At 42.4% G+C, this 18,326-nt stretch overlaps 1 protein-coding gene across 1 annotated transcript; it reads right to left on the bottom strand.

Annotated features, from left to right (window-relative positions):
• Positions 1 to 10,878: 10,878 nt before the first annotated feature.
• RFK (riboflavin kinase) lies at positions 10,879 to 17,298 on the bottom strand. Its single transcript, XM_062512960.1, has 4 exons — positions 17,204 to 17,298; positions 15,519 to 15,670; positions 14,064 to 14,166; positions 10,879 to 13,547 (listed from the first exon to the last, which is right to left on the bottom strand). The coding sequence occupies exons 1-4, from the start codon at positions 17,283 to 17,285 to the stop codon at positions 13,417 to 13,419; spliced, it is 468 nt and encodes a 155-aa protein (XP_062368944.1). The 5' UTR covers positions 17,286 to 17,298; the 3' UTR covers positions 10,879 to 13,416.
• Positions 17,299 to 18,326: the final 1,028 nt, after the last annotated feature.

Here is an 18,326-nt window from a genome sequence, read left to right as displayed (position 1 = left end):
ATCCCCATCCACAAGATGATCCGTGAGCTGGAGGGCCAAGGGGTGGTCAGCAAAACCCACTCACCCTTCAACAGCCCCATCTGGCCTGTGCGTAAGTCTGATGGAGAATGGAGATTGACTGTGGACTATGGTGCATTGAATGAAGTGACTCCACTGCTGAGCGCTGCCGTGCTGGACATGCTGGAACTCCAGTACGAGCTGGAGTCCAAGGCAGCAAAGTGGTACGCCACCATTGACATTGCCAATGCATTTTTCTCCATTCCTCTGGCAGCAGAGTGCAGGCCTCAGTTTGCTTTCACCTGGAGGGGCGTGCAGTACACCTGGAACCGACTGCCCCAGGGGTGGAAACACAGCCCCACCATCTGCCATGGACTGATCCAGGCTGCACTGGAAAAGGGTGAAGCTCCAGAACTTCTGCAATACATCGATGACATCATTGTGTGGGGGAACACGGCAATGGAAGTACTTGAGAAAGGAGAGAAGATCATCCAGATTCTGCTGGGAGCCGGTTTTGCCATCAAGAGGAGCAAAGTCAAAGGTCCTGCCCGAGAGATCCAGTTCCTGGGAGTAAAGTGGCAAGATGGGCGGCGCCAAATCCCCACTGAGGTCATCAATAAGATCACCGCGATGTCTCCACTAACCAACAAGAAGGAAACACAAGCTTTCCTAGGTGCCATAGGCTTTTGGAGAATGCACATTCCTGAGTACAGCCAGATCGTGAGCCCTCTCTACCTGGTCACCCGGAAGAAGAACGAATTCCACTGGGGCCCTGAGCAGCAGCAAGCCTTTGCCCAGATCAAGCAGGAGATCGCTCATGCTGTAGCCCTCGGCCCAGTCAGGACAGGACCAGAGGTGAAGAACGTGCTCTACTCTGCAGCCGGGAACAAGGGCTTGTCCTGGAGCCTTTGGCAGAAGGTACCTGGTGAGACCCGAGGCCGACCTCTGGGATTCTGGAGCCGAAGTTACAGAGGGTCTGAAGCCAACTACACCCCAACAGAGAAGGAGATCTTGGCTGCTTATGAAGGAGTTCAAGCTGCCTCAGAGGTGATTGGCACAGAAGCACAGCTCCTCCTGGCACCCCGACTACCAGTGCTGGGGTGGATGTTTAAAGGGAAGGTCCCCTCTACCCACCACGCCACCGATGCCACATGGAGCAAGTGGATCACCCTCATCACACAGCGCGCCTGTATCGGAAACCCAAATCGCCCTGGGATTTTGGAAATAATTACAAACTGGCCAGAAGGTGAAAATTTTGGTCTTGCCAATGAAGAGGAGCAAGAACAAGTGACCCGGGCTGATGAAGCCCCACCATACAACCAACTGCCAGCAGATGAAACTCGCTACGCTCTTTTCACTGACGGTTCCTGTCGCATCGTGGGGATGAACCGGAAGTGGAAAGCAGCCGTATGGAGCCCCAAACGACAGGTTGCACAAGCTACTGAAGGAGAAGGTGGATCAAGTCAACTTGCTGAACTCAAAGCCGTTCAGCTGGCCCTGGACATTGCTGAAAGAGAAAAGTGGCCAAAGCTTTACCTTTACACTGATTCATGGATGGTAGCCAATGCTCTGTGGGGCTGGCTGGAAAGGTGGAAAAAAGCTAACTGGCAACATAGGGGAAAACCAATCTGGGCTGCTGATGAGTGGAAAGACATTGCCAGTCGGGTAGAGAAGCTACCCGTAAAGGTCCGTCATGTAGATGCCCATGTCCCCAAGAGTCGGGCTAATGAGGAGCACCAACACAATGAGCAAGTAGATCAGGCTGCAAGGATAGAGGTGTCACAGATAGACTTAGACTGGCAACACAAGGGAGAGTTGTTTCTGGCTCGATGGGCCCACGATGCCTCAGGTCACCAAGGCAGAGATGCTACCTATAAGTGGGCACGAGACCGAGGGGTGGATCTCACCATGGACAGTATTTCCCAGGTTATCCATGACTGTGAGACGTGTGCTGCCATCAAGCAAGCCAAGCGAGTGAAGCCCCTCTGGTATGGGGGGTGGTGGTCCAAATATAAGTATGGGGAGGCCTGGCAGATTGACTACATCACACTGCCTCAGACACGCCAAGGCAAGCGCTACGTGCTGACCATGGTGGAAGCCACCACTGGATGGTTGGAGACCTACCCTGTGCCTCACGCCACTGCCCACAACACCATCCTGGGCCTGGAAAAACAAATCCTTTAGAGACATGGTACCCTTGAGAGAATTGAGTCAGACAATGAGACTCATTTCAAGAACAGCCTCATAAGCACCTGGGCCAGAGAACACGGCATCGAGTGGGTGTACCACATTCCTTATCACGCACCAGCGGCTGGGAAAGTGGAACGGTGCAATGGGCTGCTTAAAACCACCTTGAAGGCACTGGGTGGGGGGACTTTCAAAAACTGGGAGATTAATCTACCAAAGGCCACATGGTTAGTGAACACCCGAGGTTCCACTAATCGAGCAGGCCCTGCCCAGTCTGAGCCCTTGAGAACACCAGATGGGGACAAGGTTCCAGTGGTGCATATGAGGGGTATGCTCGGAAAAACTGTTTGGGTGAACCCTGCCTCCAGCAAAGACAATCCAATTCGTGGGGTGGTCTTTGCTCAAGGGCCAGGTTGTACCTGGTGGATCATGCAAAGGGATGGAAAGACCAGATGCATACCCCAAGGAGACCTTGTTTTAGGGTGAATTACCTACAATACTGTGCCTGTATCTGTAACTGTATGGATGTCTATGATTTGAAGATTTTAATTTGATTTGGCATGATGGTAGGGGAAAATTCAGGGTGGATAATGTTGGGGGTTGGTTCTCTCCCTTTTCCCTCTGTGGAATTTTCCCCATTGTCATGCTAAGATACCTGTTGACTGGGCCCTGGTGACAAGGGGGAGGGGACGGGAGGGAAGAGGTAAGCCCTGCGAGATTCAAACAGCCAGAAGAGGAAGCGGAAGGCTGGGCCTCGGCCCATTTCCCCCGCGGAGTTCCGACGAGAAGGACGATCGCCGCCTGTGTCCCATCCCAGCGTCGGTGAACCACCATCGGACCTGCCTGGCTGCCTTCTTGCTGTGAACTACCACCATCCAGCACTCTGCTGAGCACCAGGACCCACACCATGAGCGGAGGGCTCTCTCTCCATCTCTCTCTCTCTCTCTCCCCCTGGGACAGCTCTGCCATCATCCCCAGCCCTCCTGCAGCTCTGCGGGACCCGCCCGCCCCCAGCACCAGGAACTGCAGCTCAGGGAAAAGGTGCCTGCAGCCAAAAAACACTGGGACTGAGTTACTGTTCTGTTTGTGGGTAATTTCATAGCTGTTGCTGTTCTTGTTTGTCTTGTTAGATATACTAGTAAAGAACTGTTATTCCTACCCCCATATCTTTGCCTGAGAGCTCTCTTAATTCCAAAATTATAATAATCAGAAGAATCACGTGGTTTTTTTTTCAGTCCAAAGGGAAGCTTCTGCTTTCCTTAGCAAACACCTGTCTTTCAAACCAGGACACATGAGTAAGAATTTGTCTTTAAAATGACACTTGTTTTTATGCAAGGATGAATGAATGATAGGCTGGAACAGGAGAGATGAAGTCCCCAAACTGGCAGTCTTCCCATGAAGGCAAGAAACTCTGTTATTAATTAATTAGTTTTCCTGCAGCATTATGCAACAACCTGTCATACCTTCCTGAGTAAAATTTTAACTAAGTTAAAGATCTTTAAAGAGCAAATATTAAAGGCAGAGGGCAGGGGGCCTGTACTTCACCTTTAAAAAGTCTTTATTTTTACTTGCAAGCTTCAAATGTTTTTGAAATTGTATTCTTCAGTGGTAGTTAATCTCTTCTCAATTTAACAAGATCAAAAGCCTATCTTATTATTTTTTTATATATATTACAACCATTACTTTATTAAGATCAAGGTAAATTTTAACTGCAATTCAGTCACGTTTTTGGTTTAGCTCTTCACACTCATAACCAGGGTTAAATTTTTATAACTACACAGAAATTAAACAAAACATAAGCCAGAGTAAAGTAATTGGATGCAAAGAAGAAAAATGAGAGATACTATATATTACGTAGATTTTAGAAATCACTGACAATGGAATGGAGGATGTCCAACTACAGGCAGACACCAGAAAGGGTGTCTTTACTTCAGCTAAAGTTTCAGAGTAAAGTGAAACACATTTCTTTAAACTATATGGCTGTCCAATATACCATCAACAACTCAACACTTTTTCAGAGCATGCTAAGTGACCAATGTGTAGAAGGGGGAAAAAATCTTAGAATTTACATGGCAGTGGGTATAGAAGAATGGAAAATATGAGTATTGCTCAACAAAATTAAGATCAAACATCTATCTTTCTTAGAGTATTCCTTATATTCATAGAGATGACACCAAGTCCCTACTCTGTAAGGATTTGTTCAATAACAGTAATGAAAAAATATGAAGCTAGAAAACAGTCTCTCAGAGTCTGGTGACAGTGAATTTCTGCATCTCACGAGAGGGATGAGAGGACATCAGCAAGTTACTTGGAGTTTTATGTGTATAAGCAAGCTAAAAATGTTTGTGTGCTAGCACAGCTAGGTACATGTAGACGCTTGAGAGAGACTTGGACTACACACTACCCCCAGGGACATTGAGATAGACTGGGCTGCTGTACGTTTTAATCTGGACTGTAGAAAAATGGATCTTCAGTAAGAAATTTTTAAAAAAGCAAATATAGACAGTATGTCAGTAAGAGAAGGAAGTTATCTAAACTCTTAGGAGCTTGCCATTGCAGGAAGCCTTGCAAGACATCCACATCTTTCCACTGAAAACAGCTAAGGAAAGCACAAAATTATCATTCTCCACAGCAAAGATGAAACTTGCAGGAAAATGGAAAAGGCATTTTATAAAGTCTTTGTGTCTCTAGTTCCTCACACTACTAGTGCAGTATCTAGGGGTACTACTAATCTATACCAAAATGTTTAACTAACACTTAAACACAGCAAAGAGGCTAGTTGAAGCTTTCTTCAAGAAATCATGGAACACTGGAATGGTCTCTGCAGCCCCAGGAGCCCCGGGATGAGGCACACCCCTCCACCTGAACTTGGCTTAAACTCAGATGGAAGGATGAGTTAGTGGGACAGACCACAATGAATAGTACTGAATTTTTTTTTTCTAGGGTAGTCAGCAATAATTCTGCTAACACTCTGATCATAAAGATTTGCTAATCTTGTAGTTGCACAATTATCTCTGAAAAGAGAGACCTTGAGATTGGCTAAGTTACTGTGCTTCTGTAGCCAGTGTATTTCCTCACCACCATCTGACTGGCTGATGTGCTCAGCTGAAAAGAATTTGAGCCCTTCAGAAAGCAGAAATAAGAAAAAAAAAAAAGCATAAGAGTGGGAATGTGGTGTTGGGCCCCTGTGTCCTAGACACTTACCCTAACTGCAGCCCTTTCTAAAAATCCTGATTTCTACCTCTTGGAAAAATTTGCCAGCAGCCCTTCAATCAGGCATTATCACCAGCATCCAGGTAAATATACTGCACTTAGTCACCCAGTGACTAAGGTGACTGTTTCCAATCTCAGGGACCTGAATTACTACTTTTCCTTCCTGCCCCACTATGTCCTCCTCCTTAAGCTAGCATTTTCTGGCTCATCTTACTCCACTTCTGCTTTGAGGTGATTCCACTGCTGGATGACCCCAGAGAGGTGTAGTCTGGCTTCTGGATGCTCTTGTTGCTCACTGCAACTGACTTCAAGTTTTGAGTGTCTCAATCCACTCTTCTTTTGCCTCTAACCTCACCATGAGAGGCAGATGCATGGTTTGCTTGCCCTTAAAACTCCCCCCTGCAACACAATTAGCTGCGGCTGACACTTGAAGAGACTAGAGCTGACAAGAGAAAATAAAAAACCTGAGCAATCATCTTAGAGGAGAGAATGGCCCTATGAATATAATTGGTTAAAGGATATGGAGAGTTTTTCACAGGTCTGCCTCAATTTATTTCCTTCAACAAAGACCAAAAGTCCATGAAGCATATCAAACAGAAGTATTAAATGTTTTAGTCTAGCTTATAGACCAGGAGAGTTATAGCCCTCCTGAACTCTTTGCCATTGCTCACTCTTCCTTTCAGACCCTCAATTATGCAGCACAGGCTGCAACAGCTGACATTTTGCTGATGTCTGCAGAGGCTCAGCACTCATATCCCACATTTTCCCTGACAGTCTCCATATTTCTTGTTATGTGCATTATGAAGAACCTTGCCAGGACTCTGCAAATTCCCTAGGACCCCTCTTCAGGGCAGATGATAGAATGACGGTAAGGGAGAAAAAGAAAGAAGGCATAAGTCCATCACAGTCCTTGCAGTACATTAACAGCTTTTTCACAAATTTCAAAACACCCACAAAATCTGCTTTGTGGGTACACAGAGTTTCAAGGCTATTATAGTTTGGGTTTGCCAATTTTAAATATATTTACCTTTTGTTGTGAAATAGAATTAGGAGTAAAAGCAAAGCAGGCTTAAAACTTAACATGAGATTAAAAAGAAACTTTATTAATAACACAAAGAAAAATAATAATAAAATTCAGAGCAAATCTTCAGACTTCCTTCTTCCTCTTTTTCATATCTTAACAACATACAGAGACACTTCAGTCAATTCCTTGCTTAAAATTTTTTTTCAGTTCACTTTAGGGAGAGGAGTTTCTTTTTGTTTAGCTATAAGGATCTTTTCAAGAGAGGAAATAACCAGTTCACTCCTAACTCCACTTTTTCCATGAACAGCAGCCGCCCAAGATCTGCTATCGTGAAACTCCTCCCACTTTCACAGTCTTCCCAAAACTGTGCCTATGGGCCATGGTAAAAAAAAAAAAAAAAGTCATGGGGTATTACTTTTAAGGATGAGCTACTTAAAGGCAAAAGTTTACTTCAGCTCACTTCTCTCTGTTCATACTTCATTCCCAGGAACAGAGATCCCCTTTTTTCCCTCTCAGGGTAAAGGATTTTTCAAACACTTTACACTTCACTCCACTCCCACCATGTTACTCTTTTTTCATGGTTTAAAGGAATTTTTTAGTGTAGTACAGTCCACCCTCATAACTTACAAAAAGATTTTTCAGCCAACCTTCACGGCATCTCCTCATTCTCCTTCCATCTAGAAACTTACCTTTTGCTTCATTGACTTTGGTGTATCCTTTCTGTTCTTCCTCCCACCCAAGGAAAGATGGAAAGTCTGTAAGCCTTGTCTGAGCATTGGAAAAGTTAAAATCTCACCGAGAAGTTTCAGGGGCTGTGCCAGGCCATGCCGGAGCTGTGTCAGGATCTCAGGGTGCCCAGGCCACGCTGGAGGGGCAGGACGAGAACTGCAAAGTGCACGCAGAGGAGAAATGGGTGCCAAGGCCGTGTGTCCATGGCTTTCCCCCGGCGCTGCCCGCCCCCAGCTCCAGCCGCAGCCCGGGGGTTCTCCCTCTGCCCTGCCCAGCACACAAAGCCCTGGGGGCTCTCCCGAACCGGGCCCGGCTGCCTCCCCCCAGCCCGTGAGGGCGGCCGGGCGGGCTCGGCCACCCCAGGGCTGCTCCGAGCCGGGGCAGGGCAGGGCAGGGCCCCCCGAGCCACGGACACACCGGGAAAAGGGCCAGGATCCCAGCAATGGGCTCGGCTTCTTTTGGTTATCGGGGCTCCTGGTTGGAAACGGGGCCCGGCAGCCTCCCGAGCCCAGCCCTGCCCGGCCCGGGCCGGGTCGGTGTTACCTTGTGAGAGGATGGAAATGAACCAGAGCTTTCCTGGGGTTTACTTGCTTCAAATGTGACTCATGGAGCGAACTGACTTCTCCAATTGGTTTCTCAGGCTGTCAAAAAAACCAAACCAGCCTCCAGCTGGTCCCATCAATTCACAGAGGAAGTTCTCGTGGAGAAAAACTTCCTAGTGTGCCCTCCTGTCAGGTGCTTTCAAGGTAAAACCAGCACAAAAGTTCAGGACTAATTTTTCTTTTTTTTTTTTTAAATTTTGTCATTCTCCTGCTAGAGATTCTTTGTGAAGACAAACAAAAGTGTTCTGTGTGTATTTGAAAAGAAGCTGGATTACTTTTTTGTGTTGTGATATTGCCTCAACTGTTCTTCTAGGAAAGAGAGCATTTGGGTGTGTACCTTATGCATAGAGATAAACTTTATTAGGTGAAAAGCACAACTCGGGCTGTTTCACAGATGAATACAAAGTCCAGGAGACACAAGGATAAGAGGTGACCATTTGGAGGCATTTCCTCCTGTGATTTGTACACTGAACTTTTAACTATCGAACACAATGTGAACAATGGAGAATATGCTGAAAGGATAGGTTACCTTTTAATATTCTTATTTTTGTTCTTCTTTTGTGTCCAGCTAACATGCCACTGTATAGTGAAGAAGGCTGCTGCCCACCCTGCTGTGATGACTTCAAACTGGCAGACAGCCCAGGTTACTTTGACTGTAGCAAAAATCCCAAGCTATGACCTTGCTGAAGAGGCATTTAAGGGCTTTATGACTGGCTAGGCTAACATTTAAAAATGAAAAGCAGAAAAGTGCAGAAGTGTGGTGCTGAGCATAATGCCTCCGATTCATCACCAGAATAGGCCAGGCTTACTTGCAGCTGGTTCGCAACATGTCACCTTTTCTACTGCATGTTTTAAAACACCTGTGCTATTCATATACCAGTTGACTAGAAAGTACCTATTACAATGGAAAACAATCTGTATCATCATGCCAAAATCACCTCATTGGCTTTGAAATAGCTACAGCATCTTGCATATAGATTTGTGGAGTGAAAAAAGTGTGATGAAACCAAGCAGATACAATTGGGGAAAATGGGGTCAGGCCACATAACCAGCCTTAAATATTTTCTAGATACTAAAGTTAAAAATGTTTCTGAGTGTTTTATGTTTCTAGCCTGAGGTTATAAGTAAATTGTGTTTATGTGCCCATTAGCTTCTCTACTTCTGACTATTCTTAATCTGATAAAAACCCTATAGTTGCCCTACCAACCCCTTTTCTTTAGCCTTACACCATCACAGCTGCGAGAGTACAACTGAGGTATTGGAAGGGTAAGACAGGATCTCCAAAACATAAAAAATGGTGCTCTAACCTACACTTGTACCAGGTCAATTAAAACAAAGACTCTTCCTACTTGAGCTCACATAATTTCAGTTTTTTTAATTGTTGTTATCAGATGACTGTGTACTATAATCCATTCTACCACCAGAGAGGAAAATCCAAACCACTTACTTTCTTACCAGCTGATTTGGCTTTCCTTTTACTTGGAATCATTACATGGATCTGGAGAATAAAGCAAGGCAAAGCCATAGCTGTTAATGAAGGAGGGTATGAGAGGCTGGAAATCAACCCAAAATCTTTCTTTCACACTTAAGCAACTTCTACAAGAGCATTGAGACTGGAGATGAATATATAGAATATATGGGATAGGATGGCAACAGTCCAATATATATTTCAAAACAGACTTCTAGGGGACAAGGAAGATGAGTGTGAATAGGACAAAAGTCATTGTTTTAGAAAAATTCTTACTACATGGATTTTCTATGCTACCTTTCTTACAGAATAACTGCACTGTATTTAAAACTTTCCTAGCAGGCTGACCTCAAGATTTCAGACAACAAAGATGACGACAAGGGCATGGTTTCTAAAAGCAGTTTATAAAGCTTTACCTAACTATTTTGCAGGCTTTCAGATGCCCACTGCTTTAGGAGAATAAATTTCTGTCCACTCTCTAGAGAGCAAATTCTTTGCCAATATGTATGCAAGTGCATTGTAACTACTACAACCATCTACACAAAGCATGCACTTGCACTTCTTTCAAGAACCATGTCAATCCCTACCAAAACACACAGTGATAAACAAGATTTATCTAATATCACTGGGATGAGTGTCAGTAGTTTACTATGATGGAATTATAGTTGGAAAGCAATGCGTAATATAGTAGCTCCTGTACACAGACTCATAGGTGTCACCTGGTGCATCTGTGCTCCTCAAAGCTGGTTATTGTCATAACCTTGCAGTATATTTCCCAGTGTAACTGCATTTATGCCATGACTTCTTCCACCAAGTACCTCCACAGTATTCCTCATTTGTATGAAAAATATCAGAAATATTCTATATATCAGCAGCACTTACTTAATATAATTCCAGTGGTTTAAATAGTGTTTCATCATAAACAGAGAATGTGAATTTATTGCAAAGTGAAATATAGTCCAGAAGTACACTGGCAAAAAGACTTATTATTTACAATCTTCTTGTGCTACAGAGAACTAATGCAGAGCACATTTAAAACAGAAATTCTCCACTTATCTTTTGAAGAGGTTCAGCACTTTCAAACTATGCAAAAAGGAATAAATAGCACTCAGTGGGCAATCTACCTTAAGTGGAAACAACAAAGCAATTTTTGTAGCATTTCTGGATACATAATACTACAGAAGAGGATGCTCTTTATAGTCCCTCCCTATGAAGAAAAGTCTTTACACAAAAGTGCATGACAGTACTGTTATTTGTTGTCAGCATGGTCAGATGGCTAAGAGAATAGACTGAGCCTTAAAATAGTTCCTTCACATTTTTGATAACAAACAGCTTTTGAGCTGTTAATCACTTAAGACAAATCTTTACAAAGGAATTAATTGTGAGAAGGACTAATTTTTAAGCCGTAATTCTTAAGTGGATTTTTTATGTGTTAGATGCTCCTAAAGACCTCAAGATCACCCTGTAACTTGGACAGAGTTCTGTGGAACCCACTTGGGATCTAATCATTGCGCCTTCAGTAACAAAGAGGAATACATAATCATGTTATGATTAAGAAGTTCAAAATAAGGCAGTTGCCCCCATTAAACTTTGCCTAAAATTGAGACAACTAACATTGCTAGGAGTGGCAAGGAAAGGAAATCCAAGACAAGGATAACTTCGTCAAATGCAGTTCCTTTAGTAATGGTACAGTGCAACAACATCAACCCAAATACAGCTACTTGTACATAATACAAAAATATAACCCTTCACAATGTTTATGCTGTGCGATGAATTATGTATTGAGCTTAAAGAGTGATGTATAACATATTCACTTAAATAATATGGTCAGGTACATTCAGCCAAATGGATTTACTAACACACTCTCTTTGGAGACAAACACATAGAGTAGTTTCTTAATTCCATGTATCCATACCTCAGCTAGGATTTGAGAGCAAAGTCTCTCAAGTTTTCCCTTAGCTACTGTTGTCTATCACAGCAGTTCTATAACCAAATGGTGAACTGAATTTTTGATAGTGGCATTTATTAGCAGATACAGAAAAGTATTACTCAGAACCAGCTTAAGGCACCATAGTATCCACAACAGACTCAAGACATTATTGGCAAAAATCAATTTTAAAGGCAGCTACGAGTGTTTAGCTACAGTACCACGATGAAGAACAATCTATTGTTGACAAAATACTCTGTTGACTAGTGTGGCTTCTGTTTATTCTCTAAAAGGAGTAGCAAAATATATGATTATAACATTTCTAGAATCTGAACAATGCATAAACTCTTAGCAAAAAAAAAACATCTCCTTTCATCTCTCCTTTTAAAAATTCTAATCATCAACCTTGTAAGACAATTCTTTTACAGGCTTTTTAGAAATACAGTTTCCAACATGTTATACAGTAAAAAGCCGCTAAATTATTTCCCTTCTCCTTTAAAAGGAAAGTATATATTGTCCCATGTTCCTCTGTCCCAAATGCATTGTATCTACCTCTGCTATCAACAACACTGGTGAGCAATTCATTTAAGCAAAATCAAGTTTTCTTCTAATTTCTTCAAGAACTCTTCCCTAATAATAGTCCATGATACTGGCTAGAATTTAAAGCAATATAAAGTGAAACTATAATCTTGACAGCACCTGCCACAAAGACCCAAACAGCTACCTTGCTAAAACTCCCTTAAATTCTAGAGTGAAAAGTAGGATTAGAATAGGATAGAACAAGGAGTAAATTACTCAAATTTCACTATAGAAATTGTGCGTTCCATATTGAACATCATAGTTCAGACAGAGAAGTACAGCTGAGACATAAAGAAGTACTTTGAATTTCAGAATATGTCGCAGACACATCACAGGGTGATGTCAAAAAGTCATGAATGTGACAGTCACTGTAGAAAAGCTGCTTCCATTCACCAAGGGATAGAAAAATTTATCAGAGGAAAAGAAGAGTAGATACTGAATCACACATCACATACTTTCTTCAAAGTATTTTTCAAATTACCATCAATTGTCACAGTATTCCTTCCACTTACCTACTACAGAATAGTTAGGGTTATAAGGGACCTTCAGACATCACCTAGTCCAATACTCACTTGTATCCCCACATTTCAGAGTAAGGCTGTTTGCAACTACTTGTAAAAAATAACCAATATTCACTATAGTATTGATATATTATGCAATAAATCCCCAAAGGCTTTAATCTGTGTATTCATCTACTTGGTCTGCCAAAACCTTGGCTCTTACCTGCACTTAGTGCAGAGTGTTGATGAGATTTTTCTGTGCCTTACAATAATGCCAACCTTGAAGTCAGACATTTTATTGCCAGTGCAGTGAATAACTTCAAGAATTTCCTATGTAAAAATACCAGCAGCACATGAAATGCAAATTTGTGTCTCACCACCTATTCTCCTTTAAGGTGCAATGAGTTTCGTTATATTGTTTCTGCATCTTTTGCTCCTGAACCTTAAAGTTTATCAGCTTTCACACTTTTATTCATTTTTTGAAATTAAGTGAAACATCTCTTCAGAATTACGCCACACAAATCATGTGTTATCATATGTTCAGTCAAGTGTGAAGAAGCATAGCTCAGATTCTAGCAACACAATGAGCAACAGCAGTTTCTTCCATTTCAAATAAACTTAAATTATTTCAATTAAAGTAACAGCTTCAATCACAACAGCTGTGTAGTATATAAAAATCAAGAACTATAGAGAATTAAGCTTGCTATTGTTATCCAATCATATCTAACCACAGGAATTTTCTGAGTTAATCAATACCAACATTTTCTAAGCTAAAACCCAGACCTAAGAATGACATTAAAAAAACAGGAGAAGAAGCTGGAAGAACATAATGATAAAAATAGACATTCTTCATTAAATGAGCTAACCACACCTTAGGTTACAATTAACTTTGGTCATGTTCTGAATGTGCTCAGATCTCTAAAGACCTGGTGACTTTAGGACACATAGTTTACCTACAACAATATAAATCTATCTATCTATAACAATCTTCGAGTTCTTTTGTATGACTGGTCTAATGACTTTACCAAAGAAAACTGAAATCATCTTGTATGGTTGGTTCTGATCTCAGTCACCTAACAGGCGTATGACACAAAAGTATCTACGATAGCAGTGCAAATACAAAAGCTCCATGACAGGGGAGAAAATAAGAATAAATTATTTAAAAAGAAAAAAAGGCTGTATGGGTTTTCTCAGCGGTTGTTTACTATTTTGCCTTCTGGCAGATGAAAGAAGTTATCTTCTTTGAGTTTAAGATGCTCTGGTAGATCCAGCTGTCTTTTTGCCTCTTCAATGTCTTCCTGAATTGCCGAAATGAGCGCATCTGAAAAAGGTAAGAATAGGGACATTTAAAAGTTGGTTTGTATCCTGAACACAGTAACAAGTGAAAATAAGATGCCACAAAATATCAAATAACAATCACAGAATTAGAATATAACCATGACGCTTGAAAGGCAGCATTCTCTGCTTTTAAAATGTCTTTTTTTTTGACATGCTAAAGTTGCCTTTTTACCCATTACCAGCACTATCCTCTTCATTTGCTAAAAGACACTAACAAAACTGCATTTTAAGAAGAAATTAGTACACTTGACTTTTATGACAAGCCCATGATTTTAACATTACTCCTCAGACAAGTGAAAAAAGTACAGGTTTTTACTGTGATGCAAAAGAAGATGGGGGTATGTTTGTTTTTTTTTTTAAATTACAAAAGCATTTCACTGAAATTTCAAAGGTTAACCAGTAAGACATCTCATGATTGAAGGAAGTACAGCGAAGACAAAGAACCTGCTTAAGTAAGGCAAAAAAAGAAAGTAGTTTGAGGGAGACCTCCAGTACTGACCTAAGGAATCAAAGTTTCTTTCCGGCCGAATGTATCCAGTTATGACTATACTAAGAATTTCTCCATAGAAGTCTTCTTTGAAGGTGTGAATAATGTGTGTTTCCTAAAGGAAGATAAGTAAGTGGACAATTATTATGAACTTAAGTGTTTATTTCCCTCTCTGTAAGCATATAGGCCTAATATCCAACATTCATATTCTCCTCAACAGATAAAATAATAAAAAGAACATTTAGTAAGCACGTATAATCCAAAAGTAAAAGACCAGGGGCTTTAGTTTGTATCAGGAAGTAGAACTGCACTCCACATGGAATTTTAAAAAATTACTCTGTTAAAGAGTAAAAAGTATACAAAGAGGAAACAAAAAACAACAAATAAAAGCACCAAAACAACAAAAAGCCCCAATTATAAAAAAAAAACAACACAAAACCCACACCCCCTGACATCAGGAGAAATGCTTCAAAACTTCTCAGAGGTAAGACTTCCAAGGCAGGAAATGTTTCATCAACAAGTAGATACATCAAATAGTTATGAAGACTTTGATTGAAGTAGTTGGCTCAAGGAAAGCTTTTACAACTATCTCCTAATGAAACTGAATTATAAAATTGAAGAGCAAGCCCAGACTAAGACACGGTTCCACGTGACACTCAGAATATTTTTATGCACGCCTTCATCTCCAAAATAGGCCAATCCAGAGTATCTACCAGCAGATCTACTACCATTTGGGAAGCTTTTAACCACTTGCTCAGAAAAGTTATCTGCAAAAGAATTTTAAAGCACACATTTGCCTAAGACAAACACTTACAAGTAAAGATTAATGTACAAATATAATTGTTTTCAACAAATAAAAGAGAGGTCTGTAAGACTCAGGAAAAGCACCAGCATGTGACAGCAAAAAAACCCACAGCTGTCACAGCTCAGGATTTTAACTTCTCCATCCTTAAATCCTTATGTGCCTTCAAATATTTATTCTGTACATTAAGCCACAGCATCTCATATATGGATTCCATAAAAGAATAATTAATTAAAACATCATTATACATTAAACTAGCCCAGCACCTCCTATCTGAAATGGAGACACATTGCAAAGATAAACAGATTATTACTATGTTCCAATTTATGCTAAGGCTCTCATAACCAGTAAATTCAATGCATTTACCAAGTTTATGCTTAATTTGCTATCAGCGAGTCAAGCAACCATCATTTCAAGTACTGTTTAATTTTGGAAGTAGTTAAGAAATGGTGGAATAGAATAAAGAAAACTTTATTCAACTTCATGTGCATACTCTCTGATTACAGAGAGTATATTCTTAACAGAATATAAATATTATATAGATATGCATTTCTAATGGTGCACAAATTTCTAGATATCATTCATCAATCAAATTCTGTGCATCTTGTTAAAATTAGTCCAGTCTTTTATTACAATAAAAATCCCACAAAAAGCAAAATTCTTACCACTGATTTCTTAATATTCTTATAGAAGGGATTCCATCCTATGCTCAAAACCATTTTATGCACATCTCCATTTCCAACACAGGCCCATCCATAGTATATACCAGTAGGGATATCAGATGGAAAGCTTTCAACTACTTGCTCAGAAAAGTTAGCTGTAAAAAATTTTATAAAGTGTGAGTGACTTTATGTAAATCAAGATATAAAAGGATCTTCAAATACTTAAAAGCCAAACTCTGCCTATGTACTCTTTACAAACATAACACTGGTGATGATAAGAATGACACAATGTACCACTGGCAAAGTATAAAACACCTTCAGAAAGTTCAGTCACTGTGGCAATACCAGAGTTATTGCATCTCCTATATACAAACACACTGCATAGTATACTTTTATTTCTCTTCCACAATAATAATAAATACGTCATACATACAGCCAGAACACATTTCAGTCTTACAACAATTACTACAGCTTAACTATGATGAAAAATGAGAGGGGAAAAAATCAACTTTCTTCTGCACTATAAAACAGCATCTCAAAACTATTTATAGTAAAATACTTACTGATGAAATAAACTATGTAGAAATAATGTGATAATTGTTTAGTCATCTGTCAATTTTGCACAAGTTCACTTTCAGAGGCATCTGTGGATTTGAGATTTCCTTTGGAAACTAGGTATTTCTAGTAAAATAAAATTTCCTTTGGATTGAATTTAACCTTCTCTCAAAATTACTACCCTACCTCTAATTCCCAGCTGAACTGATCTCTTCATGAAAGATACCAAACTGATTTCAAGTAAGAGATGGTTAACAAATTTTTATAAAAGCTCACAGCTTCCTTTCCCTGTTCCCTAATACCACCACATTGTTAATAAACAATCAAGAGAAAAATGTGACACGTTCTCAGAAAGAGATGTCAGAAATCCAGCACCACAAGAGTGGTCTTATAAAGTTTCACGTTCGTTAGACGTAGTGAAATATGTCTACTGACTTCAGTGTCTGTTTAAGTAAGGTCAAAATTGTCTTGCAGTATTCACCTGCCTGCATTTAGGCAACAGAAATAGAGATGGGCAATAGGAAAAATATACTGTCTGTAGGCTAAGCCCACCTGCTCTGTTTCAAACACTGCTTTACTTCCCTTAAACTTTCTTTCTTGCAGCGACTCCCAGTGCCTACTCCCTTTCTTATTTCTATCGGAGGTTTACGCGAGGGGGCATTTCCCAGGCTGCCACACCACCGCACCGAGAACGTGACATTTATCCGCATCCTGTACATCGTGACGATCACGAGATAAGGAACAAACGTCAAGATTCAGGGAAACCCCTTTACAGACTGGGTTGCGGGGAATAACACAATGGAAGGTGCAAGACTCTAAGGAGTGAGAGAAGGAGAGGAGAAGGCGTCAGGGAAACGGGGGTAGGTAACAAGGAAGCGCCGAAAGCGCCAAGTCATGACAATAGTACAGCTGTGCAGGGCAGCCGGGCGGCCGCCGAGTCAGGTGAGCTTAGTCACAGAGCTGCTTGGCAGGAGCACGGCACGGTCGGGCCCGGCAGAACGCCGGGCCCAGCTTCTCGCCTGCGGGAGCGCTCCTTGCACCCGGCGCGGTCCCGCAACCCCACGGCTGGGCCCAGCCCCGCGGACACCCTGCGTATGTTGTCCCAGGAGGGCATGCCCTCCGCGCCTGCTCACCGGTGGGGATGCCCAGCTCCTTGGAGCCCCTGCCGAAGCCCTTCACCACCTCCCCGCGGCAGAAGTACGGCAGGTGCCTCATGGCCCCGCGCTGAACGCCGGCGCCCCGGACCCGCCGCGCCGCTGCGCCGCTCGCCACCGCCCCCCGCACGGGGCGCTACCAACGACAGGGGAGGAACCGGCCGGGGCGCTCGAGCCTGCGATCCACACAACGCTGCGACGACTCCTGCCCACCCTCCGCAATGGACGTGCCCGCGCCGCATGCTCAGTGCGCCCTCCCTCGCCGGGGGACGGCGATCCCGCCGGAACGGGGCGGGACGGAGCTGGGTGGCGGTCCCAGGCGGAGCGGGGCGGGCAGTGCTTGCAGGGGGCGGTGAACCTTGCCGTGCGCTGTCGGTCGGGGTCAGTCGTCACGGCCGGAGCCGACCCCTTTGCTCCCGGCCATGGGTTTTGTCACACTCGGCTCTCCGAGGGCAGCTGGGCCTGGCCTGCCCTGCAGTTTCTTCGATGGAAAGCGCAGTGACAGCTGTGACAGCTGCCACATGCCGACCATCATACCTGCAAGGCTGCAGCTCGCACCCCGCGCCCACGATAGGGATTGTTGTCTTGGTAGCCCTAGATTTGCGTTTTCGCTCAGGAGAGGGCACATGCTTCAGTGCGCAGCAGACATGCAGGAAAACCGCGAGAACAGGTCTTCTTTTGTAACAAGGTGCAGCGAACTGCAGTTGCCTGCTTAAAACAAAACAAAAACAATAATCCAAACAACCAAACCCCAGCAGCAAACTAAACTAAAACCAAACCAAAAACCCAAACCATTTTCCCCTTTGCTTTAGCAACGTGGTCACGTCTCCCCTTCTGCCGTTACAGCCGCCAGTGCAGAGAACTCCTTTGGAAGAAAAGCACCAAAGCGGCAGTGCTCATTCTATATTCACTCAAAGGAAAATTAAGGGTAACTGAGCATTTCTCCTCCTACACTTCCTGTCTCCAGTTGCTCTTCATGTCGATAAAGCTGATTAATGTATTTAGACGATTAGCACCCTTTTTTTTATTGCCCTGCGTGATACAACTTTAATGAATTTGAGATTGCATGAGTTCAAAACATTATTATTGTGAAAGATGTCCG

Source organism: Cinclus cinclus, chromosome Z, assembly GCF_963662255.1.
Source record: "Cinclus cinclus chromosome Z, bCinCin1.1, whole genome shotgun sequence".
NCBI classification, from domain to species: Eukaryota; Metazoa; Chordata; class Aves; order Passeriformes; family Cinclidae; genus Cinclus; species Cinclus cinclus.
This window is presented reverse-complemented; position numbering and strand designations above follow the sequence as displayed.

What these genes read in the sequence shown, in the direction of transcription:
- RFK (XM_062512960.1), bottom strand. Translation starts at nt 17,285, where the DNA reads ATGAGGCACCTGCCGTACTTCTGCCGCGGGGAGGTGGTGAAGGGCTTC. An exon ending in GGAGCTGGGCATCCCCACCG is followed by an intron (nt 15,671 to 17,203) that starts GTGAGCAGGCGC and finishes AATTTTTTACAG; the next exon opens with CTAACTTTTCTGAGCAAGTA. An exon ending in AAGAAACTTTGATTCCTTAG is followed by an intron (nt 13,548 to 14,063) that starts GTCAGTACTGGA and finishes TACCTTTTTCAG; the next exon opens with ATGCGCTCATTTCGGCAATT.